At 58.9% G+C, this 12,023-nt stretch overlaps 1 protein-coding gene across 1 annotated transcript; it reads left to right on the forward strand.

Moving 5' to 3' along the window:
- Positions 1 to 4,139: 4,139 nt before the first annotated feature.
- Positions 4,140 to 10,971, forward strand: LOC114002458 (integrin alpha-L-like). The gene is given in 22 exon segments (XM_039390705.1): positions 4,140 to 4,245; positions 4,568 to 4,676; positions 4,786 to 4,880; positions 5,409 to 5,467; positions 5,592 to 5,706; positions 5,964 to 6,094; positions 6,594 to 6,739; positions 7,591 to 7,622; positions 7,625 to 7,734; positions 8,222 to 8,425; positions 8,487 to 8,699; positions 8,808 to 8,915; positions 8,999 to 9,078; positions 9,161 to 9,247; positions 9,332 to 9,360; positions 9,363 to 9,406; positions 9,479 to 9,595; positions 9,914 to 9,994; positions 10,209 to 10,322; positions 10,389 to 10,475; positions 10,571 to 10,681; positions 10,774 to 10,971. Coding segments are annotated over 22 exon segments (2,283 nt in total). The 5' UTR covers positions 4,140 to 4,187; the 3' UTR covers positions 10,927 to 10,971.
- Positions 10,972 to 12,023: the final 1,052 nt, after the last annotated feature.

The raw sequence follows: 12,023 nt of genomic DNA on the forward strand, positions 1-12,023 counted from the left end.
GGAAACCCACAAAGTACAATTTGGAATGTTCAGACTGAAAGTGATGAAAAAGAAGAATCACTCAAAAGGGCAAGAGGTCACCCAGAGAAGAGTCAGGATAATCCCATGGTTTTGTGTTTCAGGGAACAGCCAGGGATGGGTGCAAAGGCATCAGTGAGGGTCTAGTAATTCTGCTGGGAGGGGGGTGGGAAAGCAGGAGGGATGTGTGCAGCCTGCAAGGCCAGAGCAACAGCAGGGACAGGGCAGGACAAGCCTGCAGGAGAGATGGCCAAGGGCTCTGGCAGGGCTGCAAGGCCCAAAGGCACCCAGGCCTTTGTCCCCTTGTCTCTGGCAGCTGCCTCTGCCACTCAGCCCACCACAAGCAACTTTCCTGGCAGGTTCTGCCCTTGGTTTCTGCCTCGTCCCTCCCTGAGGATCCTGGGAGGGGTTGCACAGGTTTTGGCCTTTGTTGTTCCTCCCCCTCCCATCCCACTGCCCTCCAAGCAGCCCTGAGCCACCCAGGAAGGACAGAATCTTCTGTGCCAGGGCCTGGGGCTCAGGTCTTGGCCTTCCTGCTCCACAAAACCAAGGCAGGCTTTGCTCAGCATTGCAGGGGCCTGCCCAGAGCCTTTGTCTGCCTCCACTCCTGGCCTCCAAGGATCTGCTCTAAGGAGTCCCTGGGGAGGCTTTGTCAGTGGGGCCCATTGACACTTCAAGAGACTTGCAGTTTGGTTTCTGACTCCTCGAGCAGCTTCTTCAATACCTGGGGACCATGGACTCAGCCCCAAGTACACCATGGGGCTCGTTAAAATACAGAAAGCCCTCACAAGTTCTTTCTCCTCCTTTAATTATCTTCAAGTCTTTAAGACTTTTACAGCCGACTGGAGTCTGTCTGAAGTGTTGTTAAGGAGGAAGATTTCAAAGAGCATGTCATGAAATATATAATTTTTTTTAATGAAAGGGAATATTTTGTTACTTTTCAGTTTAGAGAGAGGTGATAGAAGCATTCTCCAAGTGATGTTGATACTATCTCCTCGGGAGGTCTGGACAGTCCCTTGAGGGGCTGACCCTGTTTGGACAACCTTCCTCCTCACCCCCCAACCTCTCCATTTCTGACATTGCCCACTTGGGACTGACATCACTGTTCTTGTATCAGACTTCTCCTGATCTCTACAGCTGGATGTTAACAGGCCCATGGCACCATCTCCCACCTGCTCTCTTCAAAGATCTGCCCGCACACAGGCCCAGCAGAGTTTTTTTTAACAAAAGGAAATTAAGTATGAGAGGGTTTCATAAACACCAAAACACCCTCAGTAACCACATGCTCAGTACCAGCTGTCTCTAATGATGTCATCTTCCTGCAAGGGATGATCTTATCAGAAAGGTTTTAGATAGATAGATAGAAAAGGTATATAGGAACATAAAAAAGAGCTGTCCGGGCAGACAGGTTCCCAAAGGACAGGAGAGCTTTTAACTGCTGGAATCTCAAGCGAGCAGCAGCTGGCAAGCTGAGAGGTGTCTGAAGGAACAAATCATGGTATTATAGAATATCTCAAATTGGTTAAACCTCTGTTTCCCTTTGTGAACCTGGGCTGACCGTGCCTGATGTTGACGTTGTCCTCCATGGTCCCTTTAATAGCACCCACTATCGCAGGATCATAGACTTTCTCAAATTGGAAGGACTCATAAGGATCCACGAGTCCCTGCTGCTTTCAGGACCACATAAAATGAAATCATAGGACTAAGAGCATCATCCATACATTCCTTGAGCTCTGGTAGGCCTGGTAACCACTTCTCTGGGGAGCCTGTTCCAGTGACTAACCACTTTCCGGGTGAAGAACCTTTTCCCAATGTCCTGTCTGAACTTCCTCTCATGCAACCTCATTCCATTTCCTTGAGTCCTGTCACTGGTGACAGAGAGAGACCAGCCCCTCCATCCACTGCCCCCTTTGAGACAGTCGTAGATGGCAATGAGGTCACCCCTCACCCTTCTCTTCTCCAGGCTGGACAAACCAAGTGACTGCAGCTTCACCTTGTAAGTTCTGCCCTCGAGGCCTTTCACCACCTTGGTTACTCTACTCTGGACACCCTTTGATGTCCTCCTTATATTGAGGTGCCCAGAACTGCCCCCAGGGCTCAAGGTGAGGCTGCCCCAGTGCAGTCCCAGAGATGCTGGACCTGATGGCCCCCAGGACACGGGGGGCCCTTTGACTGCCAGGGCAAGCTGGTGATATATCTTACCTTCCACCCAAACCCCCAGATCTCTCTGTGGGGCAACTCTCCAGACTCTCATCCTCAGCTGTGTCTGTCAAACCAGAATCACCCCAGCCCAGGTGAAGGATCTGGCACTTGCTCTTAAGAGGTGTTTAGGACACAGTGTCCATCCAGTAACCAACCTGCAGGCTCTCAGGGCTCCCCAGTATCTGATCCAGGCATATGGTCTCTAGACTAACTAGATCTCAGGCCTCTTTTTATATTTAATGGGGGATGAGCCAAAGCTGGGATGAGGTGCCCTGTGTTGACCCTTTGTCAGTGCTGGTGCAAGTGTCTGAGGTGTCAGCTCAGACCCACCTTGTCAGAGTCCTTGGAGAATGGCTCATAGTGGTAGGACTCTACCCAAAGCATCGTGCACACATGTGGGTGCTTCTTTTGGTTTGTATTTAAGCAAAGTCCTGTGTTTAATTCACTCCAAGGAGTGCAGTAAAACCTCCCCCCAGTTTTGGCTTTCTCTATATGTCTGTGCTTCATTAAGAAATGCTCCGAAACAATCTCAGTCAGAAGCTCCCTGTATTCTGACGGCAGAAAGATTAGGAAAACCAGAGAAATGCTTTCTTGTGCTTACTTTTTTTGATAAACTTTTGACTTTGACAGCACCCATGAAACTGCTCCAATCAACCATGTGAGAAATGAGGAAACAAACTCCAGAGCTGTGGTGTGTTTGGGCACTTTGCCTGTTCCTGCTCCCTGTGGTGCTGAATCCCTGAATTGCACATTGGGAACAAATGTCCTGAGAAGTCAAAGTCAGCAACGACCCCCAAGATCCTGAGGGTGTTAACTGGCCCCACTGAGGGTCATCACTGAAGAGACCAGTGAGGTCCTGACTGGTAAGCTGACCATCCCTCGGGGCTGGTGAAGCAGGAAGTCAGAGGCAAGGGCTAGAGCTGGAAATGTGGGGGTGGAACAGTCCCAGCCCCACCAAGGCCCTTGGTTGTCACTGCCCCAGACTGTCCTACTCTCCCCTGTGCCTGTGCTGTTTCCCTGCACGCTTTAACCACCCCTCTGCTTCCCAAACTCATTCTTACCCCAGGATGTGCCAAGACTTACTGATATCATTCTGTCCTCACTGGTTGTTGCTTTAAACACCAGTCTGTCATTACTTTAGGATTTCCCCATGCCTCTGAGTTTCCCATAGCCCATCCAGTTCCTTTAAAGCCCAATTCATGCTCCTCTATCATCCAGCGCATCCCAGCCCCGAACTCAAGCCCTCACTCCGCATCCCAGCACTGAAATAAATGTTCTGTTTTCTCTCCCCTGTCCAGGTGATGAGGGGAGTGACAGAGTGTCTCTGGGGGAACCTGGCATCCAGCCAGGGTGTCCCCCCCACAGCCCCCACAGCTTCCAGGACCCTCTCAGCACAACCACTCCCAATCCCCAGCTCAACCCCCTTCCAACCTCCCTCCACCATGCCCCTCCCAATGGTGACAGGCAAGTCCCAGTTTCCTGGAGACCTCCAGTGATGGCCTCCCTCCCCCCCAGAACTGGATCCTAGATACCTGGGCCCCCATCCCCCAGTTCTGTCTCCCATCCAGTTCTGGGTCTCCCCCAGTTCTCTCTCGCCCAGTTCTGCATCCTCCCAGCCCAGTTCTGTCTCTTCCCCAGTTTGGGATCCCCTCCAATTCTGGTTTCCCCCCCCAAGGTCATCATCCCCCAGCATCACCCACAGTTCTCTGCCTCCCCTAGTTCTGTCCCCACCCCTGTTCTGTCTCGCATTCAGTTCTGTCCCCCTCCAAATTCTGCTTCCATCCAGTTCCGGGTCCCTCCCGGTTCCTTCCCCCCTACCCTAAAATCCTGTCTCCCCCCCAGTTCTGTCTCCTCCCGTTCTGGGTCGCAGAAGCCCAGAGCCCCCTGGTTCTGTGTGGGAAGTCTGTCACCCTCCCACCACAGGAAGGAAATGCGGGGGTGGGGTAACACGGGGTGACAGTTACAGCATGGCGGTCGTGGGGCACAGTGGCATCATCAGCATTGTCTTCGGGGTGCTGTTGGCCAGTATGGGGGCACTTGGGGCCCTGACCCATGGGGGGATGGGGGTCTCTATCCCACAGCAGGGGAGGTGGGGAGCCCTGACCCACTGTGGGGGGGGTGGGAGCAGCTAGATGCCCAGATCCTTCCCATGCTCGGGAGAAGGAAGTGAAGCCCCATGTTGGCGCCATGAGGCCTGATGATGGGTGCCCCCTGCTTATGGGGCTCAGCGACCTGGGACCCCCAGTTATGGTGCTCAGAGAACTGGCTTCCCTCGGTGTGCTCATTTGGGGGGGCTGTGGGGGGCACGGGGGCTCCTCTCACCCCTTCCCCCTCTCTTGCCCCATAGCACTGCCCCACATCGGAGCTTTCAGCATCCACCCAGTCCCACATCGGGTCCTGACCCCCGACCAGGGCCGGAGCTTCAGGCACCAGGTGTTGCTGCTGGATGGGGCCCAGTAGGAGACTCAGGCCTGGACACCTGTATCCCCCAGTTGTGGGGCCCCCCTGGCCCCAGGGATTGGGGGTCCCGGGTGGCTGGGACGCCCTGCCCCCCCCTCTCTCCAGAATGCTGGTGGGGGCCCCGGCAGAGGTGGGAGATGGGGGGCGGCTGTTCCAGTGCTCGGTGCAAAGTGGGGAGTGCCAGAAGGTGCAGCTGGAAGGTGGGAATGGGGGCATTAGGAGGGATTGGGGTGCCATTAGGGATGGGTGTGGGGTGAAATTAGAGGTGGGGATGGGCTGGGATTACAGGTAGGGTTGAAGTGGAATTAGGGGTGATTTGGGTGAGATTAGGATGAGAGTGGGGTGGGGGTGGGTTAGGGAGAACTGGGAGTGGGTGGGGTTAGAGTGGGGTGAGATTAGGGTGGGATTGGGATGGGATTAGGGATTGGATTAGGGTTGGGGGTGGAAGGGATTTGGAGATGGGTTTTGAGTGGGAGTGAGGTGGTACTGGAGTGGGATTAGGGTGGGATTAGGGTGTGGGTGGGGGTGTGGGTAAGGTGGTTTTAGGGGTGGGTTTGGAGTGGGGACAGGATTAGGGTGTGATGAGGATGAGGTTATAATAGGTGGTGGGGTTGGGAGGGGGTGGGGATGAGGTGTCATTTAAAATGGGGGAGGGGTAAGATTAGGGCAGGATCGAGTCTGGATTAGGATGAGATTGGGACAGGATTAGGAATAAACCCCATCCCCAGGGAACAGCACCGGGACCCACATAGGAATGGCCTTGGCCCAGGATGGTGATATCACAATTGTGAGTCCAACAGTTTCCCCACCCAGGGGAACAATATCACAACTGTGAGTCCAATAGTTTCCCCGCCCATCCCACCCCCCTTCCCCTCAGCTCCACCCCTTGCCCCTTTCTTCCCCCTCCCCAGGCCTTTGGCCCCGGCTCAACCCACATCTGCGATCACAATGTCTACAAGAACGGGGTCTGTGTCCTGCTGGACCCCCAACTGAGAACACGGCAGGAACTGATGCCTGGATACCAAGGTGAGGAACCCGCCCCAGTGATTGTCCCCCACCCCATGGAGAACAGGGTCACCTCATGGTTGACCCACGGTGGCCATGATGCTTGACCCTGGTGGTTGACCTGTGGTTGACCCAGGGCTGACCCATAGGGACCATGGTTGACCCATGGAGGCCATCATGGACCCACAGTGACCCTGGCTGACCCATGGGGCCATTGAGCCATTCCCTGTGCCCCCCCTACCCTGGTGCTGAAACCCCAGTGCCCCCCCCGACCCCAGGCTGCCAGTAGGGCCCGGTGGACCTGGTGTTCCTGTTCAATGACTTCAGCAGCATGAGCACCTCCCAGTTCAAGGTCATCCGGGACTTCATGGTGGATGTGATGGAGAAGCTGCAGAACACCTTGATCCATGTACGCCCCGGGTGGGCGTGGGCAGGGGTGGGAGTTCAGTGGGGTGATGTGCAGGGGGAAATGGCGTGGTGTGGGGCCTACAGGGGCCAGTATAGGGGATGGGGGCCATAGGGGGCACTGTGGGGTATGGGATCTATAGGGGGGACTATGGGGACTATGGAGGTACTGTGGGGGATGGGGGCCATAGGGGGCACTGGGGGGGATGCAGGTGGAGGCTATGGTGGCAATGTGGGGGCAGGAGCTATAGGGGGCACTACAGGGGGATTGGGGGATGGAGGCACTGTGGGAGGGGACTATAGTGGGCACTGTGGTGAGGGAGGCTATAAGGGGCAGTGTGGGGGATGGGGGCAATCGAGGGCATTATGGGGATGGGAGCTACAAGGGGTACTGTGGGGATGGGGTCCCTGGGGGCACTGTGGGGGCACCGGGGGCAATGGGGGACTATGGGGGGCTCTGGGCCCACGGTGGGCTGGACACTCAGAGCAGCCCCTGTGGGCAGTTCGGGGCGGTGCAGTTCTCGAACAGGGTCCAGACCGTGTTTACGCTGAAGGAATTCGCAGCCCGGCCACAGCCCCAGGAGCTGCTGCAGGTGCTGGAACAGCGCTGGGGCCTCACCAACACCTTCGCTGCCATCGGCTTCGTCACGTGAGACATACCCTGCCCCGCAGCTGCCCCACTGCCCCCCGCTGCCCTCCACTGTCCCCCCTTGTCCTGGCCACCCCTTATGCCCCACACCATCCTCCACTCCCTCTCGCCACCCTGCAGCACTGCCCTCCTAATGCCATCTCTGTGCCCCACTGCCACCCCCACAGCAGGGCAGTACCCCCACTGCTGGCCCCCAGAACCACCCTGATCCCCATTGCACCCCACTGCCACGCCCCACTCCCCCTTTGCCCCACTTCTGCCCCACCCCATTGCACCCCACTGACTGCTGCCCCTGTGCACCCCTGCACCCCACTGCCAACCTCCAGCACCCGCCTGTGCTCCACTGCTGTCCCTTGGCTGCTCCCCACCACCCAGCACCCCATTGTCCCCCTGCTGTCCCCCCACTGCCCCTCCTCTGCCTCACTACTGCTCCACTGTTGCCTCCCTGCTGCCCCTCCAGTGCCACCTACTGAGCCCCATTGTTCCCCCAGCTGTGCACTGAGTGCCCCCATCCCCCACTGCTGCCCAGAGCTGCCTTCCAGCACCCTCAGCACCCCTCTGTCCTCTGAATCTGCCCTGTAACCCCACCACAGCACCCTACTGCCAGCCCCAGCCCCCAAACCCATAGTGACACCCCAGCCCTCTCTGCACCCCCCACTGTGCCCCCAGCCCCCAATTACCCCCAGCTCCCACCACACCCCAAAATCCTCAATTACCCCCAGGCCCCACTATCCCCCAGCCCCTCAACCCCCCCCCATCCCCCAGTGCCCCTGCCCCCCAGAACAAGCCCCGGTGCCCCCCACCCGCCCGGTGCTCCCCGCTGCAGCCCCATCAGTGCCCGGTGGCTGCAGGAAGGAGCTGTTCTCGGAGGAGGCGGGGGCGCGGCTGGGGTACGGCGGATCCTGGTGATGATCACTGATGGTGATGCCACCGACCACGACCCAAAGGCCCTGGACGCGGCCGAGGAGCGTGGGATCCACCGCTACATCATCACGGTGGGTGGGCAGGGGTGTGGCCGTGGTGGGTGTGGCTGTGAGGCCATGATGGAGCTTGACATGGTGGGCATGGTCAGGTGTTGGCGTGGTTATGGTGGGACTGGTAGTGGTGTGGGTATGGCCATTGTGTGGGAGTGGTCATTGTGTGGGTGTGGTCATTGTGTGGGTGTGGTCATTGTGTAGGCATGGCCATGGTATGGGCTTGGCCATTGTGTGGGTGTGGTCATTGTGTGGGCATGGCCATTGTGGGAATGGTCATGACTGGGTGTGTTATTGGGTGGGAGTGGTAAGTAGGTGTGGTTGGGGTGGACGTGGTCACAGTGGGCATGACCAGTGGTGGGTGCAGCACACTTGGGGGATGGGATCCAACTTTGGAGTAGGGGTGAGACCCACATCTGTGGGACGGGACCCACACTTGGGGGGCAGAGGGGAACCAGTACTTGAGGGGGAGAACGTAGTTTTGGGTGTGGAGGACCCACACTTCCAGACTGTGGTTGGGGTGTTACCCCCTACTTCTGGGGTGCCCCCCAACCTTATGCACCTTGTGCCCCAGTCCTGCCTCGAGGACTTTGTCACCCCTATCCATGCCAGTGTCACCATCACCCTGCCCGACAGGGACCCCCCAGGGCCCATTCTACCTCCCAGCACTGGCCACATCTGGGTCGAGGAAACACCACAGAGGCGCTGGGATGTGGGGCACGATGGGTGGGGTCCCCAAAATTAACCCACCCCCTTCTTTCCCTACACCATAGATCCCCTTCGAGCAGAATTGTGGGGACAATGAGGTGTGCGAAGCCGACTTGGGGGTCAGGGTGATGCTGGGGGACGCAGCTGTTTTCGGGGTTCCCAGTGCCGAACTGAGGGTTCAGCTGATTGTGGACAACAGGAGGGAAGATGCTTATAAGGCAGCCCTACAAGTGCAGCACCCCCCAGGGGTCTCCTATCGGTGGGCCCGGGCCAGCCAGGTATGTGAGGTGCCCCACATGGGGATCCCAAAATATGGGGGAAGGGAGGGCAGGGAAGGGACAGGGGGGTTTGGGGCCCATATATCCCAGCCCCCCATTTCCCCCCAGGCCTCTGCCCCGGTGCCCATCACCTGCTGGGACGCTCAGGGCGCCGAGGGGCAGCTCTGGGGCCTCTCCTGCAACCTCAGCTACCCCATCCTCCGTGCCGGCTGGCATGTGAGATCTGTGGGGCCACGCCCTGGGGCTGGGGGTCGTTGTGGGGTAGCCCCCCGCGTCACCCCAACTCTGCCAAACGCCAGGTAATGGTGGAGGTGACCTTTGACCTCCAGCAAAATGCCACGTGGGGGAAATCCATGGGGCTGATGGTGACTGTGAGCAGGTGGGATCCGTGGGGTGGGGATGGGTCCGTGGAGTGCTGTGGGGCAGGGAGGTGACACCTGTGGGTCTTACCTGTCCCACAGTGAGAACGAGCCCAACATCACCCTCGGGGACAACACAAAATCCTGGGGTGTCCCTGTCCACTTCGTCCTCGACCTCATGGCCTCCTGGTGAGCCCCACACATTCCTGCTCCATGGATTTGGGGGGGCCCAGGCATCTGGGCCCCACTGATCCCCACCTGCCCCACACACAGGCAAGAAGACTCCACCCCCCACCTCAACTTCACCCCCCCCAGCCCCACAACAAGACACTGTGGCACCACTATCGGGTGAGCCCCCTGAGTGACCCCTCCCATCCCTCTGCCCCACAGCCCTTGCTGACCCCCAGCTCTGCCCCACAGGTGGAGCTTCTCCGTGCCCCCACCCTGGGCAGCCCCAAAACGCAGGCGATGACCTTCGTCCTCCTGCCCCAGGTGCTGCCTCATGGTGTGGTTGTGGCTGCCCCCCAAGTGCAAGTGGTGACTGGGGGGCTCTGCCCCATAGGGTGCCCCTCTGAGCCCAGTTGGTGCCCCTCCCTCCCAGTTACAAGGGGCAGGACCCCCTTCCCCCAACTCAACCCCTGCCCTCCTGCTGACGCCTGTCCCCCAGCTCCCTCCTGCCCCTCAAAAGTCCTTCCTGCCTTCTACTCCTCCTTGAACCCCATGTGACCCCCTATCTCCCAAATAACCCCTTCCCTTACTGACCCCTTGATCCCTGCCCCCAGTTCACCCCCCTGCCCCCAATCCCCCTTGACCCCAGCTCCACCCTTGTCCCCCAACTCACCCCCTGCCCCGCAGGATCTGGGGGGCCCTTGTGTGGCTGTGGAGCCACAGTTGGTGGACGCTGTGGGGCAGGAGCTGAACAGGAACATCGCTGAGGTGAGGGGGGGTGGGGGGACTCCAATATCGGGTTGCAACTGGGGTGTATTACATAGTGTGGGGGGACCCCCATACAAGGGTGCTCTGAGGCAGGGAGATCCCAATGTGGGGGTGCTCTGGGGCCCCCAGAGTTGTGGGGCACTGCAGAGTGCTCCCCTCACCGTGGGGGAGGGGCAGGGCCCTAACTTTGGGGTCCCACCCCTCCCATCCCCAGACTTGCTCCACCCCCCACCTGAGGCTGTTCCGCTGCCCCCCGACCCAGATGACCCCGGGGGTCCCTGTGGGGGTCACCGTCAGCACTGCCCTTTGGCCCCTCCCCCACAGCCAGGTACCCCTGCCCCCACCCCTCCTCCACCCCAAAGCCTCTCCCCCTCTTACCCGTTCCCCACCACAGGGACCTGCCCACTCCCACTTTTGCTCCGCCCTCTGGCTCACTCTGGTCCCGCCCTTTCTGGCCACGCCCCAATTCCTCCGAGCTCAGGTAATGGTGGGGAGGGGCTCTGGGATGGGGAGGGGTCTATTTGGAAGCCACACCCCAATTCTTCTGTCTACCTTGACCCCTCCCCCCTGTTTTAGGGGGTCACGGAGGTCAAACTGCTGTGGGAAGTCAACCCTCTCCCCGGCTACGTAGTGGGAGGGGTGGGGGGGCTGCTCCTCCTCCTCCTCATCGTCCTTGGCCTCGCCAAGGTGAGGAGGGGGGGCTCTGTGTGTGGTGGAGGGGTGAACCCCACTTTTGGCGTGCCCCTCCCCTCCATTCTTACCCTACCCCTCCCCCACAGTGCGGCTTCTTCCAGAGGAATTACCGGGAGCGAATGGAGCAGGAGGGGCCAGAGGAGGGGGAGGGAGAGGGAGAGGAGAGTCCCCTGAGTGGGGAACCCCCAGAGAGGGGGACTCACCCTCCTGACCTGCACTGCCCCTCCCTCACGGGGTAAAATGGTTCTGGGCCCCTCCCCCCCCAAAGGGGTTTCCAGTCCCCCCCTCACCCCAATAAAAGGCTCTCAAGCCCCTCCCCCACCATAACGGCTCCTCCCATTGTCTTCACTGGTTTTACTGGGAAACCCTGAGAAAAGGGTGAGGGGGGGGAGAGGGAAGGGTCATGACGCTGCCCCTCCCCCTCTCCAAGCTGGTTCTGAACACAGGGGAGGGGTCCAGGGTTCATTAAACCCCCTGCAGCACATTGCCCACCCTCCTCCCTCCTTGTCTGGCCTGTACCAGCCCCAGGGTGGGCGCAGGCCCAGGGAAATGCCCAAACCCCTGTGCCTGACACAGGTGAGGGGCACCTGAAATCTGAGGGACTGGAGCGTGTCCAGAGCTGGGAACAGGGCTGGAGAAGGGGCTGGAGCACCAGGAGCAGCTGAGGGAGCTGGGGGGGCTCAGCCTGGAGAAAAGGAGGCTCAGGGGGCACCTCCTGGCTCTGCAACTCCTTGACAGGAGGGGGGAGCCGGGGGGGGGTCGGGCTCTGCTCCCAGGGAACAAGGGACAGGAGGAGAGGGAATGATCTCAAGCTGTGCCAGGGGAGGGTCAGGTTGGATGTCAGGAAAAACTTCCATGGAAAGCATTGTCAGGCATTGGAAGGGGCTGCCCAGGGAGGTCGTGGAGTCTCCATCCCTGGAGGTTTTCAAGGAACTGGATGTGGCACTTGGTGACAAGGGGGATGCTGATCACAAGGTTGGACTCGATGGTCTTGGATGGATTTTCCAACCTCAGTGATCTCATGATTCTGTGAACTGGGGTGTGTAGTGGTCCACTGGAAGGCAACTGGGAGGTCTGGATGGACAACTGGGATGTCTAGTGTGGGAAACTGGGAGGTTTTATGGGGTCAAATAATTGGTGCGCTTGTCCACTGGGGGGCAATTGGGAGATCTGGGGGGCAACGCCCCCATGGTACCCCCAAACCCACCCAGGGCTCCAAACCATGGGGTCCAGGATGTCAGTGAGGATGACCCAGGGGTCGCCAGGGCATCACAGGGGCTCCTTTCCTAAAGACTTCTACTGCCATGTTCCCCTGTATGATGATGCCATCAAGGTA

This window comes from Pipra filicauda, unplaced genomic scaffold (genome assembly GCF_003945595.2).
Source record: "Pipra filicauda isolate LSUMZ 115617 unplaced genomic scaffold, ASM394559v2 scaffold860_size64766_pilon, whole genome shotgun sequence".
NCBI lineage: Eukaryota > Metazoa > Chordata > Aves > Passeriformes > Pipridae > Pipra > Pipra filicauda.